The sequence below is a fragment of the Gymnoscopelus braueri genome, assembly GCF_963280865.1.
Source record: "Gymnoscopelus braueri genome assembly, chromosome: 1".
Classification (NCBI taxonomy): domain Eukaryota; kingdom Metazoa; phylum Chordata; class Actinopteri; order Myctophiformes; family Myctophidae; genus Gymnoscopelus; species Gymnoscopelus braueri.
This window is the reverse complement of record NC_137603.1, coordinates 40,493,790-40,517,117: the sequence shown is the minus strand read 5'-3', so window position 1 is coordinate 40,517,117 and position 23,328 is coordinate 40,493,790. Positions and strand designations below refer to the sequence as shown.

At 41.5% G+C, this 23,328-nt stretch overlaps 2 protein-coding genes across 2 annotated transcripts in view; both read left to right on the top strand.

Moving 5' to 3' along the window:
- Positions 1-4,450: 4,450 nt before the first annotated feature.
- On the top strand, positions 4,451-10,660 carry selenos (selenoprotein S). Its single transcript, XM_080433241.1, has 6 exons — positions 4,451-4,711; positions 5,490-5,615; positions 6,687-6,793; positions 7,315-7,398; positions 7,501-7,573; positions 9,937-10,660. The coding sequence occupies exons 1-6, from the start codon at positions 4,606-4,608 to the stop codon at positions 10,014-10,016; spliced, it is 576 nt and encodes a 191-aa protein (XP_080289367.1). The 5' UTR covers positions 4,451-4,605; the 3' UTR covers positions 10,017-10,660.
- Positions 10,661-14,291: 3,631 nt separating this feature from the next.
- Positions 14,292-23,328, top strand: part of chsy1 (chondroitin sulfate synthase 1) — a 59,060-nt gene continuing 50,023 nt past the window's right edge. Inside the window, exons 1-2 of the mRNA XM_080424692.1 lie at positions 14,292-15,084; positions 17,681-18,176. Of these exons, the coding sequence (XP_080280818.1) occupies positions 14,762-15,084; positions 17,681-18,176 (819 nt within the window). The 5' untranslated portion in view covers positions 14,292-14,761. The remainder of the gene's footprint in view (positions 15,085-17,680; positions 18,177-23,328) is intronic.

The window sequence follows — 23,328 nt, the reverse complement described above, 5'->3', positions numbered from 1 at the left end:
ATCAAAAAAGTCAATCAAAGGGCAAGATTTTTGTACAGGATCTCCTCACTGGTCAGTAGGAATACATTGAGGACTCTAGCAGGAGCACTCATCCAATGTCACTTCGACTACACATGCACCTCATGGTACCATAGCACCACAAAGGCCTTAAAAACAAGGCTCCAGACATCCCAAAACAAACAGGTCAGGCTACTGCTTGGCCTTACATCTACAACTAATTTAACCCCTGCTCACTTTGCTAGGGTGGGATGGCTCAGGGTAGAGGACAGGACAGTGTACAGCAAATTGCAATGGGCCTGGTCTACAAGATACACTACACCACAAAGACACCCATGTACAGTATGATGTGCGGTACATGATGTACCTGTCAAACTACTTCAAAAACGTCAGAGACGTCCACAAACACAACACCAGAGGGAGCTCCACAAATCACGTTCAACCCAGATTCGGCTCTAACAATATGCCACCAAAATGTGGAATGCCCTACCAACAGTCATAAAAGAATTGAATCCTTACTTTCCTCCAAAACCACTCTAAAAGAGCAGGTGGCTGCAATTCGGAACTGGCAACTGGCCCCTGTAACAAGTCCATGACGTTTTTGCATAGTAGCCTATTGTATATTTGTCTGTCATTCATTGTTTTGATGAATTGAATACACATGGACCCCATTGGAAACAAGCCATAGTGCTTTCTTGGGTTTTAATCCTTGTAGCATGCCTTGTATAGAACTGCACTTTCTGTGTTTTTTTTGGGGCAAACTGTTAATAAAGTAATCAATCAATCAATCAATCAGACAGACCGCTTTTCCTCCGGACTGGTTCTAAACTTTGTTATGGCACTCTATCGCCGCCTGCTGTCAATGTTTGGTACGGCACGATCAACGGAAGCTCTGAGAGACAGAGACTACCAAAGATTGTTAATTTAGCAAGATACACAATCTCCATTCGAGCCACTAGAGGCGAAGTAGTACACAAATCCTACAAATGGTCTCCTAAGTAGGTGTGGTTTTCTTCTCCCACGACCACCCTCCCCCTCCCCTCTCCCTGGCTGACAACGTCATGTGGATGTGTATTTGTGTATTTTCTTCATTAAAGAAAATAAATGCTTTACATGTTTGAAAGTGCACTGTTATTGGCAACCTATGAAATTCCCCCCACAAACACACATGTATTATTCATTCTTATGCTAGATGTGCTCCTGTTTCTGCTCAATGTTAACCTTATACATATACATATTATATATCAAATGTTATATTGGGCCTTTTATTTATAAGGTATATATTTTACCACTATAGACCATAGTATGTTTAGCATGAATATGTTTAGCAAAATGTCATGATTCCCAAATCATACCCCATCAACCAAGACAGTTAATAATGGAAAATTATATTATTGAGCATTGGAACACACATTTGATTTAATTTTTTAATATGTCCATAATAATTTCACGTACTATATTCATCTCAGTTTATCAGTTTTTAGAATCAGAATCAGAATCAGAATCAGTTTTATTGTCACATCACAGGTTTACAAGGTAAAGAAGTGGGTGAAATTCGTTTTTGTACATCGTTCCCATCGCAACGTTAAATTCCATAGAAAGAAGAGGGGGGGGGGGGGGGAGAAGAAGAGGGGTGGGGGGCAAGTGGGAAGGAGATCAAAACAAGAGAGCAACAGAAGGCCAGACAAGTTATCTACATATTTACAAAGTACCTGAGATAATAAAAAACTAAGGTGCCTGAGCATAGCAGCAATGTATGTATACTGTGCATGTTATACTTATACTGTGCATGATATACATATGGACGTTAAGGTGCTTAGAGAAAAAAGAGCACAATAAAAAAGACAAAAAAAAGTCAGTGCGTTATACATGGGATTAAGGTGCAAAAGGTCAGTGCGTGTCCACCTAGGGTGGACTGACCCTAGTATAATCCGCAAGTAGCTCCATGAGGGAGTGCAGCAATAAAGTCATTTGTACCTGGTGTAGTCCACAGGTGTGTCGGAGGGGGAGCTAAGTCCAAGTCATTGTCCCTGGTATAATCCACAGGTGTGTTCAGGAAGAGCCAGAAAGGTTTTGCACCGCCTGCTGTCAGGCTGCTGAACAAGGCTTATGCCTCATTCAGCATCCTGACAGCAGCCGGATTAAAACTACACCAGTACCTGGTGGTGGAACTCTTGATACTGCGGTAGAGCCCCTTGCCCGGTCGCGGTCGTTGTAGGGGTTTGAACAGTCTGTGACTTGGGTGGTGCTTGTCCTTGATGATGCGCTTGGCTTTGACCACGCACCGCTTTTTGTACAGTTCCTGGAGCGCTGGGAGCTCGATTCCCATTATCCGCTCTGCCGATCGCACTACTCGCTGTAGGCTGATCTTTTCTCGGGCAGTGCAGTTCCCGTACCAGGCCGTGACACAGCCTGTTAGGATGCCTTCAACAGAACTGTTGTAATACAGCCTGAGGATGCGACATCCTACTCCGAGCTTCTTCAGGCGGCGGAGCCAGTACAGTCGCTGCTGAGCCTTTTTCCTCACGTGTGTGGTGTGCGTCTCCCATTTGAGGTCCTCCTCGATGTGTACTCCGAGGAACTTGAACTCGCTGACCCTTTCCACTGCAGCACCGTCGATGAGGATGGGCGCATGGTCTCTCCGCGGCCTCCTGAAGTCCACGATCAGTTCTTTGGTCTTGTCGACGTTAAGAGAGAGGTTGTTCTCCCGGCACCAGCGTGCCAGTGAGTTGATTGCGAACGCAGCGGAAGGCGCGCCTCAGCGCAAGTGGAGCTTACTATGAAACCGTGCTCGGGTTGTGTGTCTCTCTCTCTCTGCGTCTCTGCGTCTCTGCGTCTCTGCGTCTCTGTGTTCATGCTCTCATTGGCTCATGTGGCCCATGTGACTCACATGCGTGCACTGCCTGTAAGCAGCCTCCAGAGTGCGCCAGAGTGCAGGAATTTAGACAATGCACACCAGCCTGACACACACACACACACACACACACACACACACAATGTTCTCTCCACATCACGGTGAAATAACACGGATTACAAGTCCGTAAATACATAATATTTTCGAGCTGCGTTCGCTTCCAGCGTTCACGCGTCTTACTTGTCTCCTCTCTATAGTCAGACTCGTCGTTGTTGACGATTCGGCCTATCACTGTCGTGTCGTCCGCGTACTTTATGATGGTGTTGGAGACATGTGTGGCTGTGCAGTCATACGTGTACAGGGAGTAGAGGAGAGGGGGTGCATCCCTGGGGTGCTCCGGTGTTGAGGGTCAGGGGGTCGGATGTGATGCTGCCCATTCTCACCACCTGATGTCGGTTGGACAAGAAGTCCTGTATCCAGTCGCACATGCTTGGGTGTAGCCCTAGGTCTCTGAGCTTTTTTTCAAGTATTGCTGGGACAATGGTGTTGAGACAATGGTGTTGTTTTAGAGCATCTTATGGGGACAGAGCATAGAGTTAAATATATTATGACAAATTATAGGGGTCCTCAACAGGCGTCCTCAACAGGCGACACCTCTCTGTGGACCCTGGGAGAATTATAATTAAAAAAAATAAAACCGAAATAAAGTAACAAAAACGGGGGAAAAAGTACCCGAATCCGCCAAAATCCGCGAAAAAAATCGGGGGGGCACATGACCCTAGCCTTATTCAAAAACGTATTTGTGGATGTGGTATCTGGACAGTGTGCAAGTCAAAACATATTAAGAAATGATACTATACTAATCTAAAGTCAGAAGAGTAATCATGAGTGTGTGTGACTGGTGAATGCTTGGTGAATGGGCTAGTTCTAACGCAGCAACAGCTGTCAATCTAAAACAGCTGAGCCAAATGGCCATTGTGTTGCTCTTATCTATAACACACCTTATATGGCTATTTAGAATGGCAGTGAACAGTGTGAGATGTTTGTTTGGGATATGATTGTGCCCAGAGGGGGCTGCTGGAGAGGGCTCTCTGCCCTGGACTCTATGATGCTGTTGGTTTGTTGCTGAATCTGAATAAATGATTGGGAACCTGGAACCCCTGACGTCTGCTCTCTGCTTCTTCTCCTCTTCATTATTACCACCAACGGGCCTGATAACACGCAGTTAATGACTCAAATACACGACATGGACCTTCAATATTTGTTGTTGAGGACCCCTGATATAAGGGATAGAGCCCTCTATGCGAGAAAAGTCGATAACAAAGTTGATTTTCTCCTAATTTGTGTCTCTAAAAAAAGCCATTTTAGTATGAAAATCTTGTACATATTATGTGGCTTGTGAAGATCGGGTCCAATATTTAGTTCAGTGACCATGGAGCTAAAGAATGGTTCAGAAGCTGTGTTCACGTTCACTCTTCCATTGGAATCCATAGACTCCAACCTGTTTCCTGTCTCCTAAAAAGGCGTCCACCTACGTCACGCAGAAACCAGAAGTAAACCGGAGATTGTGTGTCTTGCTATTTACGTCTTGGACTACCACGTCATCCTCCAGTTTGGAGATAGCTGCGAAGCTAATGTCAACAAAGATGGTTGACGGAGTGCTCGGTCACCACGAATAAATAAAAACTGCTGAAGAAAAAGATACAGCTGAAGCCATCGAACGGAGATTTGAAAACGAACAGGGCCTGACAGAAATGGACGACGTGGAGATTACTGATGTAGATGAGGATGGCGTCCCTCAGATACAGAGGGCTGAGGCTCCACTCCAAAACCAGGATTTCAGTTTCATGCAGCAACTAGGTACGCTAGCTAGCTGTGTGCTAGTTTAAAAAAATATATGTTTTAGCCAACAACATTAATAGGACGCTTTCACTCATTTATAATGGGATGGGTAGACGGCTGTATACTTGGTTGCCACCACACTAGCTATAGCACCTACGCAGCTATTAGCCTGCTAACTTTTCTGAGATCCAGGAAGTGTAATGTTACACCGTTCAGTTCTTAATTCATAACTGTTGAATTTACACTAAGCTCCGACCAAATGCTGTTCAATTCTGATTGTGGCTGGTTAGATACATTAGTAGCTAGCTACACTACAGCTACTTAGTCATATAAAATCATTCAGAGATCCTGTGGTACCGTATTGTGCAAGTTGGCTGTTGGGTAACAGGATAGGTGGGCACCTCGGTGTCAAGTTGGCTATTTTTTCCAAAATGTAAAAAGATATGTTTTTGGACAATGTTTTTAAGTAAAGTATACATAATTAGAACATTCAATAATTAGACACTTCGACAATTAAGGTCTAATATTTCTACAGATTGCTACAAAACCTGTATATCCGGTCATTTTGGGTCACAAACAAGAAGTTGAATGATAGAATTAAGTCTGATAATGATGTACCGTGCATGTTCACATCATGTATACTTTTAAGACCTTTTTTTTCTTAAATTACATTTTGTACAAAATAGCCAATTTTACATCTAGTGCCCACTAACCTGTATCTGGCTGTTACATTTTGGAATCCATTGTCATGGTGGGTAGTTTCCTGGCCTGATATTAATGTATTTCTCATCCACAGCGGGGGAAATCCTGTCTCAGTACGGCTGGTACCTGCTGGTATTGACTGCGGCTGTGTACCTGTTGATCCAATACTTGGTCAAAAGAAGAGCAAGCCACAGGAATTCAGCCCAGGAGACTGTGCAAGGTAAGAGCCATTTTCAAAACGCCCAATTGTTTTGTAAATGAGTGAGATTTGTGAAAATTGCAGTGTTACAGATACAGAATCTATCAGTTGTTGGAACCACAATAACATCAGAAACTAATTGTGTGCCTCACCGTTCTATGATGGTAGTGAGTACATTTGAAAGGAATAACATAAAGCTAGGCTCTCAAGAATATTCGCCAACATCGATCCAACCTGTGTAAAATGCCACCAGTCATCTGTAACACATGTACATATGTTTTGGTCATGCAATTCTCTGAGCACATATTGGACTGAGATTTTTAATACTCTTACAGAATTAACTGGGACACTCATTGAGCCTAACGCCATTACTGGGCTGTTTGGTATTTCCCAACTGCCTCTGTCTAGATTTCAAGCAGACTTGATAGCCTTTGTAACACTGCTGGCAAGACGGACTTATGAGATGGAAATCGCCAATTCCACCTTCCCATACTCAATGGATAAGAGACATTTTGAGTAACTTATAACTTCAGAAAATTAGATACACATTGATAGGCTCTGTTAGAAAATTCCATGATATATGGGATCCCTTCCTGGTTTACACAGATAGAATTACTTTCCCAATTATTCCTGAATGAATTTGTTACTTAAAAGGGTGGAGCTAAGGTGTGTGTGTGTGTGTGTGTGTGTGTGTGTGTGTGTGTGTGTGTGTGTGTGTGTGTGTGTGTGTGTGTACGAGTATTTGGGTTAGTTTTTGTTTTGTGATGGATTGTTTTATTGTTTCTCCTGTTGCTTTGCTGTTGTTTTTTGTTTTGTTTTTCCCTTTGTTGTGGTCCCTTCAATGTGAAGGCCTGTTTTTTTTCCCCCTTTCCCCCTATGGCACATATCATGAACCGAATTTCACTGAATTTGTTATTAATGTGCAGAAAAACCAATAAAACAATTTTAAATTGAATGGAATAACAGCGGCGACTTATAGAAACATGCATGTCAGTCTATTAGTAGAAATTAAGAGTTATAGAGCGCTACATTTTGCAAATATATATAAGGCAAGAAATGGATATTGACCACCTATTGACATTTTCTGTACAGATCCAGTGGCTGTGGTGAAAAGACAAGAGGCCCTGGAAGCAGCCAGGAAGAAAATGCAAGATGAACTTGATGCCAAAGCAGCACTGTTCAGGGAAAAACAGCAACAGGTGAATTTGTGTAATAGTCTTCAGCCTAATGAAAGAGTTACCCAAATACCCATTTTCTTAATATATTTATATTTATCCATACATAGTCATTATTACATTGCCAAACACCTGAATAATTAAATCAATGTTAGGCAAACACAATTGTGTGATTGATAAGTCATGAATGTTAGACATTTCATTCTTAAATAAAAATCAAGCTTTTCTCCAGGTACTATTTTCAGCTGGAATTGTAAAATAAAGCTGCACTTAAAATGTATTTGTGACAAAAAAAAAAAACATAATGAAATTTTGTGTTTTGAATTACCTATCTCAATCAAGTCTCTTAGTTTTCATTGCGCTGGAATAAACGGAATCCATTGGCATGCTCAAAAATGTAATAAATGTGGTATGCTTTGGAAAATAGTTGTCAGTAATGTCAAGTACACCGTGAGTCATAGTCAATGGGCTAAACATGCCATACCACCAATATTGTCCTTTAACCTCACCTCAAAATGTTTTGTTTCCTCTTGTGCCCCAAACAGCAAGAGGAGGAGAAAAGGAGGCAGAAAATAGAAATGTGGGACAGCATGCAAGAAGGAAAGAGCTACAAAGCAAAGTCTGCTCAGGTAAGCCAGGTTAAATGATACTGAAGTTATATAACATGTAAGGCTATGTATTGCCAGGCTATGTATTGCCACACTAATGAATCTCCCTGTATAACACGGCAGAACACTGAAGAGGAGAGCTCGTCAGCCACGGGGCTGAAACCTAAGACAGACAAGAAGTCTCTAAGGAGCACTGGTATGTAGTGGATTCATTCAGGTTTAATAAAGAAATCTGGGACAGTTGTATTTTTCCAGTTGCATCAGTGTTGTTATTTTTCTAAAGCTGGAACAACACCAGCCTGACAGTCTAGCAGTTGATCCCTTAACACATTCACTGCCGGGGGTTTTCTAAAACAGGCTGCAGCCTCTGCCAGCATTTTTGATGATTTTCTTACCTTTTCAAGTAGTCACAGAATATTTATCTCCAGTATGATCGATCCCCTGATGGTTGCTAATCACGGAGGGTTTCACTGTGCTTCTGTGAAAAAAAGAAAGAGAAAAAGGCCCGCTTGTTCAAATTGCCTAATTAACTAGACATTAAATAGACATGTTTTTATTTCAGATTTTGAGTTGCCCACTTGAAGCCACCAGTGTAGCTATAGCCGTTGTAAGCAATGGGTGCTTATGAACACGAGAGCGTCTGACAGTGTGTCAGGCCCTTTACAGAAAAATTCCACTTCTCTGTACACTCATTTAATTTCAGTTCCTCATTCTTGAAATGCACGAGAATAAGCATCCATACCTGAGCATGAAAGAGCCACCTATTGCTCGTCATAGCCTGGCCCTACTTCTTTAGTGACAGTAGGCCTATTCTGAAATGTCATATACTGTAATGTGTCCTCGACCAGAGATACCAGTCTCAGTTCATTTATTAACGATGACTACATCATCTACAAAAACAGCCACGGCATGAGTTTTTAAATGTCAACATCTTTGTATGTTATGTTGTACATACTCCCCATGCCCTTCTTGCATGTAAAAACTCACCTGTACACTGAATAGCTCGAATTTGACTGATTATAGACATAGAAGCTGGCTAAGCACCAATTAAATGTTTTTGAATCAGGCTCCTGACTTATTTTGTGAGGTGCAACTACAGCCAGAAATACACACACACATCAAATGGATTACCCTGATGCTCGGAACCCCAGCTGTTGTATTTCCAGCTTAAAGGTCCTTACACACCGGGGCGAATTCTTCATGCGAATAAATACGTTTTTTTTTAAAACCTTATAAAGTCAATGCAAGCGTCCACATCATTTTCGCGAAGCGAAAAAGCGTCTTTTAATTATTCGGAACGAGTCCGAATTGTGCGTATATTCGCATATTCGCCGGTGTGTAAGGACCTTTAGAGCTCAGCTTAGAACTACACTGTGGGACCATTCAAATGGGAATTATTTTAGAATGATCAAACTAGGAATTGCATCCATAGACCATGCTATATTTCATTTTAATGACAATGATAAAATAAATTATTAACAAGGTCCATGAAAGAACTCTGCATTATAATTTAAATGTGACATGAATGTTTCATATACTTCCATCAGTGTGTCAGTGAACCAGAACTGACTTGTCCCATTGCTGTGTTGATATTTGGACATATTCTAGACCAAAGCAGTTCAAGCAAACTTTAAATTGTTATTAGGACCTTGTTAACTGTGTATCATATAGTATTATTATATGGAGTTGAGTGTGTTCCTTTTCATATATTCACAATAATATTATTGTCATTCATTTGTCATTGTCATTTAACTTGGCTTGATGAATTGAATACACAGGACCACAATGGAAACACGCCCTTAGGGCTTTTTGTGTTATCGTTTTAGCATCATTGTATAATCTTACCACTGTACTATTTGCAAACGGTTAATAAAGTATTCAATCAAAATAAATCAACTCAAAGACAGTGCATAATAGTATACATTACATTGCACTGTACTTTTATGTTTTTTTCAACGTTTCATTAGTTTTCATAAAAATGCTTAATTTATTTGTTACATATGATTAGCATAATGATTAATTTGTGAAGACAGTATAGTAGATGTGATATCCATACAAATTATGTTCTGGAGCTAAAGTATTGTTTACTTGTCAATAATAACCTGATACATTTTTGACCGGGCCTGGCCCTACAAATGACTTTGTATGGCATAAAGGCATATTTTAGTTGTGATTGGTAATGGTTCCGATCTGTGTGACACGCATATAAAAGCCATTTTAAATGCAACAAAGAGAGTGAGAGCGAGACGGACAGACCTCAACTTTGCTATGTTAAGTTTCACATTCTAGTGACATAGAGGAAACATTACTATGCACAAATGTCCATATACGATGGTAGTTTCAGTTTCCTCTTTTGCTCTCTTTTGAGAGACTCTTTTGCAAAGCTTGCAAATTGACTGTGTGATATCCATGGGCTCACCTTATGCATTACTTAAACTGAAGGCAGAGAGAGGGAAGGAAAGGCAACAACAGGTGTCCAGTGTGCCTCATTCTGTTTTAGACATCTTTATTATTTATTTGTACTAGTAACCAATACGTTGTGCCCTGTTTATATATTAGGCTATAATCCCCTGACTGGTGATGGAGGAGGGAGTTGTACATTCAGACCCGGGCGGAGAGGACCATCTTCTGGTGGATGAGGTTAAAGGAGGTTGGAGCCACTGGTCACTATGACCAGTCAACTCTAACCCAAATGACATATGACACAACACACACTGACCTACTGAATGGAGCTGGCAAATATCACCATGCCTTCACAGTTACCTACAAAATCTTTTTTTTTACATCCCTTTGAAACTGCTGATGATTATTATTATTTTTGCCTTAATGGTATGGCCTTTGATAATGCAACAAAACAAAAAAGAATGTTCAAACAAATACAGTAAAAAAGTATTTTTTTCTGTGATATTGCCAAGTGTAACTGTGTTGGCGTTGTGGAATTGTAAGCTTCTAATGATGCCATTCCTGTAAATGGTAACTTACCCACTGGGTTTGGCTGATGAATTTCAGAGTTTGTGTGTGTTCTTTTATAATATATTTTTTATTATCTTTGTGGATGTGTACCACCATAGCTTACAGTAGGTATTAGCAGATTGCTTCTGCTTTTCACTGCAGTGCTCTTGTAGTAAATGGTGGTGGGAATACAATTAAATGCACAAAACAATATGTTTAAAATATAGTTCAGATTTTCATATTGCTCTGTTGTTCTGATTAATTGTAAATGCAAGGGAAGAAGGAAATTGTAATGCACTTTTTATGCAATAAAGATGTCGTAGTGACAACATTATGGTGGTTGTTTCTACGTATTTGATGTTTTGTGTAAGAAATGACACCGGCCTGTCTGCTCTCTTCTCTGAATATTAAATGTGTCCCAGGGCATTGGTGCAAAAGCAAAATGTAGCATTGCAACAAATAACCAACACATTTCATTACAGTATGTTTTTGTAGGAAGATTTGTTATGCCATAATTTAGAGGTATTGCTGTGAGACAAGAACAGGTAAATACAAATGACACCAGACCTATGGCAGAGGCATGTTATTAGACAGTTCTAGGAGTAGGTTGTCTCTATATCACAGATGACATCATCATCTTGCTCACTGGATGTAGTACCCACCCCGTTTCTCAAAGAGGTTTTAGACAGTGTTATTGGAGATATCCTAAGAATTGTAAACAGCTCTCTACTTTCAGGCGTCTTTCCAGACTCACTGAAAACGGCTGTAGTCAGGCCGCTACTCAAGAAACACAACCTTGATCCATTGGTGCTGGGTCATTATAGACCAATCTCAAATCTGCCATTTTTGGGCAAGGTCTATCTATAAAAAACTATCTTTCATCAACTGGATGTGTTCCTACAGAACAATAAGGTTCATAACAAATTCCAATCTGGCTTCAGGAAAGGTCATAGTACAGAAACAGCACTTGTAAAAGTAATTAATGATCTTAGGGTGTCCGCTGACGACAAAAATGTATCTGTTCTCCTACTCCTTGACTTAACCGCTGCTTTTGATACGATTGATCACACAATTCTACTACAGCGTTTGGAGTACTGGATTGGTTTGTCAGGCACAGCCTTGTCTTGGTTTCACTCTTACCTAACAGGCAGAAGCTATTTTGTCAGTCTAGCTAACTTTGACTCAGACAAACACAACATCTGTTCTGGTATTCCACAGGGCTCAATTCTGGGTCCCTTATTGTTCTCCCTGTATATACTACCGCTGGGAGAACTCATCGCCGATCACGGAGTGAACTTCCATTTCTATGCTGATGATACCCAGCTGTATCTTTCAGTAGCTCCAGACGACCCCTGCGCTCTAGACCCATTGTTGACCTGTCTGTCCAGTATAAAATGCTGGATGAGTGAGAACTTTCTTAAGCTAAATGAGGATAAAACAGAAGTTCTCATAATTGGTTCCAGTGAGCAGAGAGAATCAATAACAAGTAGACTTGGTAACCTGGCTGTAGAAAGTAACACCACAGTAAAGAACCTGGGGGTGATTATCGATTCTGAATTGAATTTCAATACACACATTAATCATGTCACCAAGATTGCTTTCTTTCATCTTAGAAATATTGCGCGAATTAGAGACTATCTGTCGTTAGACGATGCAAAAACGCTGATCCACGCTTTTGTTTTCTCTCGGCTTGATTACTGCAACGCACTCTACTCTGGCCTGCCAAAGAAAACAACTGACAGATTACAACTTGTTCAAAATGCGGCAGCCAGAATTTTAACTAAAACCAGGATGAGAGAACATATCACTCCAGTTCTAGCTTCACTACACTGGCTCCCGGTTGTTTTTAGGATTGATTTTAAAATTCTTTTAATAGTTTATAAAGCTCTAAATGGTCTGGCACCTTCCTACCTCTCTGACTGCCTAGAGAGATATGTTCCAAACCGGGCCCTCAGGTCTTCAAGTGCTGACCTGCTCGAGGTGCCTACAATGACATATAAAAAATACGGTGAAGCAGCATTCTGCTTTTACGGACCGACAGTGTGGAATAAACTCCCATTACACTTAAGACAGGCAGCCTCTGTCGATAGCTTTAAAGCACAGCTCAAGACCTATTACTTCACTCTTGCTTTTAGCTGATTCTTTGGTTGATTTTTAATTCCTCACTGTATTCCCTATTTTAATGTTGTTTTATGCCTTTGCTTTTGCCTTTGCTTTTATTTTATTTTATTTTATTTTTGTTTGCTTTATTGTTAAATTGGTTCTAACTGTAATTGTATTCTTGCTCTGTAAAGCACTTTGAGCTGCATTTCATGTCATGAAAGGTGCTATACAAATAAAGTTTATTATTATTATTATTATTATAACCACTGGCACCTGTGTAGACTCAGTAGAGGGTCAAATAGTAATATTAACAGATCTCAAGTGTCCTTGGTTTTCAACCGGGCCAGCCCATTGATGTTGGGCCCTGTGAAGTTATGCATGGCCCTTTAAAACGTATTAATGATGACTGTAAATACTGTAGGCTTGCCTTGGGCCCATGAATCATTGTCACGTCACTATTTTATGATGAAAATTTATGAAAATATATTAATTAAAATAAGCCACTGAAACGACCCTTTATTCAGCTCCCCGAAAAGCAGTCAACACCTGTTGATGTTATCAGACATGCCACTAGATGGCCACAAAGTCTTACGAATCTACGAACTACCTACGTGTATTTTAATTGAACTCTGGGAAAGCGTGCTCTTGGCATTCTTCCAATGAAAATGGGGGCCTGGGGGTCATCTCTGCTCTGCCGTAGCCAGATAAAGACAAACCACAGTCTATGAGACAAACACAATCTGCGGCAAATCATAGGTTTTGCTTGCCCTTCATCAGTGGTGTAAACTAAGTAACTACTACGTCTACTACTCCACTACATCTCAGATGCAAATATGGTACTTTAACTCGACTACAATTATTTGAAACTTTTAGTTGGCTACTTTGAAGATTTAGAGTATTATTACAAAACATACATTACCCACTTCAGCCTATATATACATTTCGGCCATTTGAAAATAGCCAATCTATGTGAGCTTGTAGATCTTTTCAAAAGATTTGTATACATTTTGAACTTGTGAAATGGGACATTCTCCATGATGAGTACTTTCTACTTTTGCTACTTTAAGTACATTTTGATACCAATACTTTTGTACTTTTACTCAAGTAAATTTAGAATTCCGGACTTTTACTTGTAACAGAGTATTTCTACATTGCAGTGTTGATACTTTTACTTTAAGTAAAACATTTCAGTACTTTTTCCACCTCTGCCCTTCACTCAGTAGTCTCATAGTGGCGCTCTAGACGTGATGGACAGAAAAGCTCGTAGGTTCATGGGTGCGTCAGTGAACACCGCTAGCCACTCAGAGCCGTTATATTATACCTCTGTGCTCAGAGCCCAGATAGTTCTCAGGGTTGCCATGTCCGCTTATTATAAGCTACTTTTGGCTTGTTTTTCCTGTAAAGTTGCTTGAAAATGTCGGTGGTTGCGTTTTTTTTTTGGGCTTGTTTAAAAGTGTACTTATGTTAGGCTTCCTGTGTAATGTTGTTTAAACCAGTGGTTCTCAAACATTTTCACGCCAAGGACCCCACAATTTGTCTGCAGACCCCTATCTGAAAATATTTTATAGCAGGGACCCCCATACAAGATTTGTGTTGTTAAAATCAATGTTACAAAAATATTCCACATTTTTCTAATATAATTTTGTTTAAATAGCAGATCTACAAGCTCACAACGGTGAGCTTGTAGATCGGCTATTTTCAAATACGTTTAAAGGCTCATGTAGCATCGTCGCTTCTTTTGGGCTTGTTTTCATAGACCCCGTTGCTTGTTTCTCTCGCAGAACCTGGCAACGCTGCCAGATAGCTCTACGGCGGCTTCATTGGCTCAAATCACTGCACGTCCCGTCGGTACAGCCACAGCCAGCCCCTCTCTCTCTCTCGTCATCGCCACTTCGAAAAAATCCTCACAATGGCGAGATAACGGAGAGAATGGGGGACGGCGTACACTACACGGCGGCGGAGAAGAAGCTAGTATAAATGTGGTCGAACGCCTTTGATTTTGGCCATTGAATGTGTAGCGGGCAGCAGGAATGCTTGATGATTAGAGCCCGGATCAGCGGAAGAGAGCAGCGTTCAGGTGGTGGTTGGCTTTATGGAGGCTGCTGGCTGTGATGCTACGTATGCAGCTGACTGGAGAGGGGATGATCGGGACCAGGGAGAAAAACGCGTTCCTACCATGAGAGAGTGTGTGCGTGAGCCCGGGTTTCATCTGGAGGGACAGAAGACGACACATTAAAAACGACACGTCTTTTAATCCTCCCCCAAAAACACTTATTTAAAAGGCTACAGGCGAGAACAAGACAACGACTGTCGGGAGTTGTGACAAGTAATGGGAATGGCAGGTCGAAGCCGCAGAGCATGGTTTAGTGTTCTGTTGGGGCTGGTGGTCGGCTTCACGCTGGCTTCCCGGCTCATTCTGCCCAAGGCGAGCGAGCTGAAGAAAGCCGGCCAGAAGCGTAAAGCCAACCCGGCCGGTGGCTGCGGGCTGAGGAACAAGGACCACTACGCCGGGGGGTTGTTATCATGGCCACCGCAGGATAATAACGGTTCGCCGGCCACGGAGAAGGATGAGTCCAAGTCCAAGAATTTCCTGTTCGTCGGTGTCATGACCGCCCAGAAGTACCTGAACAACCGAGCTGTGGCCGCGCATAGGTATGATGTGTGTGTCTGTGTGTGTGTGTGTGTGTGTGTGTGTGTGTGTGTGTGTGTGTGTGTACAGCAGTGGTTCTCAACCTGTGGGTCGTGGGTCCCCACATGTTTTTTTTTTTCGGCGGGGGGGGGTCCCCAGATGACAGTTTAAGTGATAATTAAGACCTTTTAATACCTAAAAAAAAAGAAAAAGATAAATGACCATTACTGCATCAAAAGTGATCAACAAACTTCTATAAAAACTGGTCAAACATTGGCCAAATTGTCAAATAATATAAGAGAGAGGCAAAAAATGTGGAAAATAGCCTGTTAACATAGGCTTGATGATCTGCTATTTTCACAATATTTATCTGGGGAACAAAATTGAATGCCTCAACTACAATTCCAAGTGCTTGTCAGGGTGGGGGGGGGGGGTCCCCCAGTTCAAATATGATTAGTTTGGGGGGGGTCATGGTCTGAAAAGGTTGAGAGCCACTGATGTACAGCATGATGACAATGAAGGAATGCTCCTTTTCTCTGCTCTATAAATCTCAGTGTGCTTTCTGTACACGTCAGTCGGGTCCTGTCCTCCCCTATAGCTGTGTAACTGTATAATTTCAGCCCTCGTTATGTATCGCTGCTCTCTAATTTGCTGCTGGCTTGGAAATTGCGTTAAAGAAGCAATCGCCAGTCAGACTACCGTATCCACATTCCACTCACACACACTTTGTTTGAAAGAAACATTGTATCAAACAGTGAATCATCACGTCATGCTTTGGGTACAACAACACATCATTGATGGTAAGCCTGATACCACAGACACTTACATCAGGGAAGATGCTTCAGGTGCATAGATAGACACTCTCTGCCGACACCCTGGCTCTTGTATTGGAGATGCATATAGAGTCTTGACAAATGAGGGTGTTAACTGTCAACAAGACAATACCTGTGTTTTTGTAGAGGGTACATCCAATATCCTCCTGACATTTTGTGAAAAGATTCCTCAGGCTGGGACTGCGTTTTGTCCTGCACAGCTCCCATATCGAACTGCCCGTATTGCTCATCTGAGATAACGCACTTGGGATATGTACTCTTGAAACATATAACAGTGCATAATTTAACATTATAATTCAATCCGCTGTGTGTATGACTAAGCCTTCTTGTCAGTGGGCAATGGCATACGGAAATATAACTCGGGTTGATGCAGTCAACGCTTAAATTCCATTCCACTGTTAGAAAACACAGTTAAAATAGCAATATGCCCTCCAGTTATCTCCTTGAAATGTGAGAACCCTTTGATTAAGTGTTGGATCAAGGCCTAAGCCATCCAGGTCCTCCAAGGCTATGATGCAGACAGCTCTATTGATCTTTGTGCAGCAGAGTGTTTGCTGGTTGTGACTTCTTCTCCTTCTCTTGTGTGCTTTCATTGAGTCATTTCGGCTTTGGGTGCACAGTCCAAAGTAGTAGGCACAGATCAGTGGTTCTCAACCTTTTCAGGCCACGACCCCTCCAAAATAATCATATTTGAACTGGGGACCCCCCCCCCTCACCCTGACAAGCCAAGCACTTGGAATGTAGGAGTTGAGGCATGATATTTAGTTCAACTCGGTTCCACAGATAAATATTGTGAAAATAGCAGATCTGCTAGCTTGTAGATCAGCTATTTTAACAAATTTTGCCTCTTTCTTATATTATTTGACAATTTGGCCAATGTTTGACCAGTTTTTATAGTATAGTTTGTGATTACCTTTGATGCAGTAATGGTCTTTTGTTTTATTTTCCCCCATTTTATTAGGTATTAAAAAGGTCATATAAGTCCTTAAATTGTCACTTCACTGTCATCTGGGGACCCCCCAAAATCATGTGACAGTTTGAGAACCTGGCCTAGATGACTTGTTGGTTTCTATTTGAAAAATAATGGTGCTAGTTGTGTGTCTGTACAGTAATTTTATAAATATGATCATCTTGACATGTGTGACCTAAAACATGCAGTGATTGTTAATTTAAATAGACTCTAATAAAATCTTGTGGACCAAGATCGTGCAGACCCAAATAGTTCTGTTACGAGGGAGCGACATGCAAAAACATGTCATTGTGAGCATGCAATTACACACATATTTACCATCAAGTACAGTTTTATTTGATCTCCCCCTTAATATGTTTAGTGTACAGAACTGTAACATCTGTTAAAAAATATATCCTGTCAATGCACACACACATGCAGACACATTGGTATTCAGCACAAATTGGTGTGGGCACGCCAGAGTAATTATTAGATTTAGCTGGCTTAAAGATGTTAATCACTTGCTTCAGTTATGACACTTGCTGTAGTGTTGAGTAGTGCTGTAGTTAACTGAGCACAGATGAAACACCATATGTGTGGAAAATGCGTTGACAGCAAGTTTATACACAGGGGAAAGTCTCCTTTTGGGAAATATTGGGCAAAAAGAGCAGAATAATGCTAGAGACCGATAAATTGTCCCATATGGTCCCAGTCCCAATGTTGTATGTAATGTAGCATGTATGCATTTATCAATCTGTATTTGCCTGTCTCTGGTGTTGGTATCAAGTATCTAACTTTCATTTCCTCCCTTTGTTTATGTTCGTGTTTTGTCTCTAGGACGTGGGCTCAGAGCATTCCGGGGCGTGTGGAGTTCTTCTCCAGTGAGGGTTCGGACACCTCCATCCCCATTCCCATAGTAGCCCTGAGGAATGTGGACGATTCTTACCCACCCCAGAAGAAGTCCTTCATGATGCTGAAGTACATGCACGATCACTACCTGGACAAGTACGAGTGGTTCATGAGGGCCGATGATGACGTCTACATAAAAAGTGACAGACTGGAGAGCTTCCTGCGCAGCCTGAACAGCAGCGAGGCCATCTTCCTGGGCCAGACGGGCATGGGGGCCAGGGATGAACTGGGGAAGTTGGCCTTGGAGCCCGGTGAGAACTTCTGTATGGGGGGGCCGGGGGTGATCATGAGCCGTGAGGTACTGAAGCGAATGGTCCCCCATATCAGAGAGTGCATCCAGGAGATGTACACCACCCACGAGGACGTGGAGGTGGGCCGCTGCGTCCGGAGGTTTGCTGGGGTCCAGTGTGTCTGGTCCTATGAGGTAAGAGATTGTGTGTGCTGGACACCAGGATATATGCTGTCAGTTCAGCTGTTTAATAAGACAAGACCTATTTATCACCAGTGATATTTTCTTATTGGACTGTCCCCCACTGAAGACATTCTTAACCCATTTAGACCTGAGGTCGATTCTTAAAACGCCTTCTAAAACCTAACCATAGTTTTCTGAAAACGTTCAAATTCTTACTAAAAATAAAAAATGATGTTACTATATTATAGCAACAACTAATGAGACACAGAGGTGGCATCCGGATTGAAAGGTATAACAACGTATAGGTAGCAACAGGTCTCAATGGGTTAATCGACTAATAGCCATAGGATTTGTTGACAAATTTTATTTCTACATGCAATAATGCAGAAGGACCCCTTTGGTACATGCCAGATGCACTAATCATTTTCCAGTAAATAATGCAGGAAATGTATTTAATTGACAAACAAAGACTTGGCCAAAGTAGGACCAAACCAACCAATTCATCAACTCATTGACTATAAGGGGGCAGCCCTATTGTTTTTATGTGGACTAGAACTCCAAGAATAGAAATGCACATAAACAAGTCTACTAGGCACTCCATTCATTGCTTGGCATTCCATGCATTCAAAATGGTTCTCTGTCACTAAATCAATGCGTGCAAATTGACTGGGCCTATATTGGGTCTCGTCTCTCTCCTAGGAAAGTTTGCCTCTCAGCCATACCAATGTCTGCTTTAGGAAAGATGTCCTTCCAAGCTACAATCAAAATTCCTCATCCCAGACTTCTGCTTTCTAAGCTGCATTGTTTAAAATCAGTGCCTTTAACAAGTTTTTAAGCCATAATTTTGGGTATTGCAAATTGTATGTTGGTTAAACATTGTCTGTTTTTAACTGGAAACCCTTGTTGTTTTGTTCTTCCACACAACAACAACAACAGCTTTTATGCTATTATAAGCATTAAACTGAGGTTAGCATAAGAGGGCAAGCTACCCTAATGAAACTCCATTATTTTTGTCCACACACATCCCATCTGATGTGTGCAAGTGTGTCGACCATCAAGGTCATTGCAGCTCTGTCCTGTCTCCTATCACGTTTATTTTATACTGTAAGGTCAGAACTAGTATTCTTCCATGTGTATTGATGTGCTTTTAGCCCTGACCTCAGACCAGACCTTTCACCTGACTCTGCACACATTAAGGCTCTCTAATGGTTATAGTTTGTTCTGCTTGCACCAGTCTGTGATGTTTGTGTGACACGGTCTCTTGCATATTTTGCTTCCCTATTGCATTCTCCACCAAGTTCCCTTAATCGCATCTCCATAAATCATTCTTTGCACGGTATAGACACTGTTGCAACATGCAGTTGCAGACTTAAATCTTCCATCCAAATAAATTTGCATATGGGATTGAGTGTAAACTGGCTGAACCAGCATTATGCTCTGTTCAAAGACTGCAATTCATATGCTTTGTTGGCAATTGAAATGAGAATGAACTGGCACCTGCACTGCATCAACCAACGTTCAGTCCTTGCCACCTTTACCACTGGCACTCCAGGCTGCTTTAACAACTTAAGCCCTATTAAAAATGTCTGAATATTGCCAATCAACAAACTCACAAAGTGTCACGTCACGAGTGAGCTTATGCATATTCTAGAAAAAGAACATGTATGTATATATACACGTAGGCTATATATGCATATACATACATACGGTATTAAGTGTGTGTGTGTATATTTAACTCAAACTCTCATATACATAAAAATATCGAATGTAAGGTTCCAGCTTATGACCTAATATGAGAATTTGAGTTTATACAAGAGTCAACAAACAACAAACAATTTGGTGAGATGTTCCTGACAGAATTCTGTGCGTGACCATTTTTGTTTTGTAGAAAACTAGTTAATTTGAATCATAGCATAGCATTTAGTCATTGTTGAGACTTGAAGGAGAGACTTGAAGGAGAGAGATGGTGTGATAATGATGTCATCATAGGCATAGCTGGTTGTGGGAAAGTATGTTTAAACATCACACCAAACCACAATTAATAAACCACCAACACATAGGCTTGATATAAAAGACAAGCTGCTGGTTAGTCATCAGTGGTGACTCTCCTGTTCATGGGTGTTTTCCTTGAGGAGGGTATTCATTCCAAGTAACCTTTTCTGAGACATGTCTAGACACAGCTACGCCGTAGACGTATGGCTCATATGGCTGACATGCATGTGAAAAGGATGAAAGCCTTTGACTGGAGTTGGTGCAAGAAGAGAATATTCTTTGTTGATTGCAGTGAAAAGGACAGAAGTTTTGACCTGTGAATGATGAAAGGGCTTTTTTAAATTATCTGCTGTACCATCTTCTGTGCTGCCTCATTGAGACGTGGGGGGGGGGGGGGGGGATGTACCTTGCTCATTTTGCACCATTGATACAGATTCTGAGTAAAACTTAAAAACATTAACTTAGAATACTTATAATGCTGAGCTATTAGTGTTTTGGGATAATATTGACTCTGACCATTCATTTGGAGTGCAGATTGGCAAAACAATTTTTTGTCAATTTGAAAACTCTTTTTTAGGTTTTACTATCTTGAGAATTTGATACCGGTTGCCACTTTGCCAGTATATTGTTCTTCTCATCGAGCTGATTCCCCAGGCGTAAGGTTACGCTAAGTAACCTTACAGTAATTGATTTGGCTGTTGCCTGTGATTCAAGACTTGGCTCTAAATGAGCCATCATTTCTCTACCGTAATGGAAATGGAACATTATTGGCCTCAAAAGGCCTCGTCCACCCTAGCATGTGCCATGCGTGAGCTAGTTGCTATGGTAGCTGAGTCCCTCCATTTAAAGTTTTCTTGTAAAGATGGAGAGCTGTTGAGCACTGTTCTTCTCTAAAGAGACGTTCTCCTCTCCTACACTCCACACAACAAAGAGCTACAGCTCTCATCAAGACGAGCAGCACACAGGGCTCCGTATCATTATGCTAGCCTCCGGCAGACAGCCTCTTATGTTTTATCCACATCCCTCCTACACAGTGGTCTGACAGCAGAAACGTAAAACAAAGATATTTTTTTTGCTGTATTTAAATAAACGGATACAGTTGTGCCATTGTTTAGAGTGGATTTCTGACTGATGTTTCTCCATAAAACTAAGTAGGTGTATCTTAGTCTGCACAGTGTTATGGACCACACTGATATCAGTGATGTTGTTTCCAGAAGTTCTTTCCCAAAAAACTCTCCTCCTTTTTTTAGCAGAACACTCATAATGCTTATCTTACACTGACACCTTTAATCGACATTGTTTTTTTCAGTCTCTTATTCTTACTTCTTCAGGAAAATCTACATTTATATAATAATTATTTTAGGAATAAAAAAACGATCATAATGTGACCCAGAGTTGTTGTTTCTTTTTCCTTTTCGCTGATATTGGCTTTGGAATTTCCCTGTTGTCTCTTTTGATGGGATTGCGTCCAGGCTCTTGGTGATGTCAACGTTCTCAGGCCTCTGAGATGCAGAATAGAGAATAGACTTAAACTTATAAAAAAATATCTCTGTTTCACACTGTCATTTCATTTCACAATGTGCTTGTCAATCCAGGATAAGCGTTTCACCCTGTGGTCGGTCTCAGTAGGGCTATATTTCTAGATAAGACTAGCTTGCTCATGCTTACACCAATTCACAGGAAGTCTGCCGCCCACACGTGTTCCCCCATGCAATGTCTCAACATGCACCGTCTCTTAGCCCACATCTGTCTGCCTCTATCTCTACCCCGTCTTGCACTTCCATCTCACTGTCTCCCACTCCCTTCTCACTCTGCTACCACCCCGTCCCTCTTTGTCTTTCCTCCTCTAATTGCATTCTGTATGCTCTGTTCATGTCATCTTTGTTATTATATTCAATTGGGACTTGTTTACCTACCAGATACAGTGCCTAGTTTGTGCCCTGAATGCTTCTGTATCAATTTCCCCACTGCCATGTGAGCTCAGACAGAACATTGTCCTCCTGCCTTCTCCTGTTAACCACAATGGTACCAACCACAATGGGTGAAAAATACCAACATTCAGTGAAAATTGCAGATCTAAAAGCTCGCAACGCGACATGTTGAAGGCTTATAGACCTGCTATTTTCAGCGAAGAGATTTGGTGTAGGGGGGAAAAGGTGCAGACCAAGTAGAGCCCTGGGGGACCCCGTTCAACTAAGTGTATAGGGTTTAAGTGAATAAGCTACATCAGATTTTACAACTGGTGGAAGACATCATTATAAAATGACTAAGTACTAGGCTATTGTTAGGTTAATTTAATTTGACCAGAAGGATTAGCCTATCCTTTTTTTATGGGGCTTTTAATTTAGACTGGGATGTATGGGGACGGATATGGATAGACTGAGGGAAGGTTTTCGGTCCCCCGTCTGTCTCTCTGTCTCTAAACTCCATCTTCCCTTTCTCAGACAGCCCAGTATGTGGTGAACCTTGTGTATTTTGAGACATCCTGTGGCTGCCGCTGTATGTGTGCGCTATTCTGTCTCTTTTCAGCAATGCCTTGCACTGCGCTAAAATTAGGCCCCAAATGAGCAAATAAATGTTTACGAGTGCAATTCAAAAATAAACACAAACGGAGGCCAAAAGAGATGGATCTTTGCATGAATTACAGTTCTTCAGCATGAAGCGCACCCTCTGTCTGACTCCCGCAGATGCAAATGGTATGTGGGACAGTGACACTTGAGTCCAAAAAAAAAAGTTTGGTTCATGTGATAGACTTTGGTATGTGTGTCTTACCAAGAGCCACGGGAAAAAAAGCCTTTAAGTTGTTAGCCCCTTCGTCGCCCTGGGTGGCCACATATGCACTTATTCTGTCTGTGGGTTCCATGCCGTCTCTTCATCTGTTTGCGTCGCAGAAGCGGCTGCGCCCTGCACCACTGTTCTCTCTGTCTGCACCAGCAGACTGATTGCGTGCTGCACCTCTCTTCCTGCTGTCTATCTTGTCGTTTCCAAGTGGTGCCCTCATATCTGCTGGTATGTTTTGCACCCAGGCACAAAAATCAAGAGATTTTACAGTGTCATTTGTTTAGTGATGCCTCTTGTTTTACATTCTCTCGGGGAGACACATGAGTACTCTCAGCTGTGCCTTTCTATTCCCCGCTGCTCCGCTTTTGTGCAATTTTGCTTCCGTCAGGCC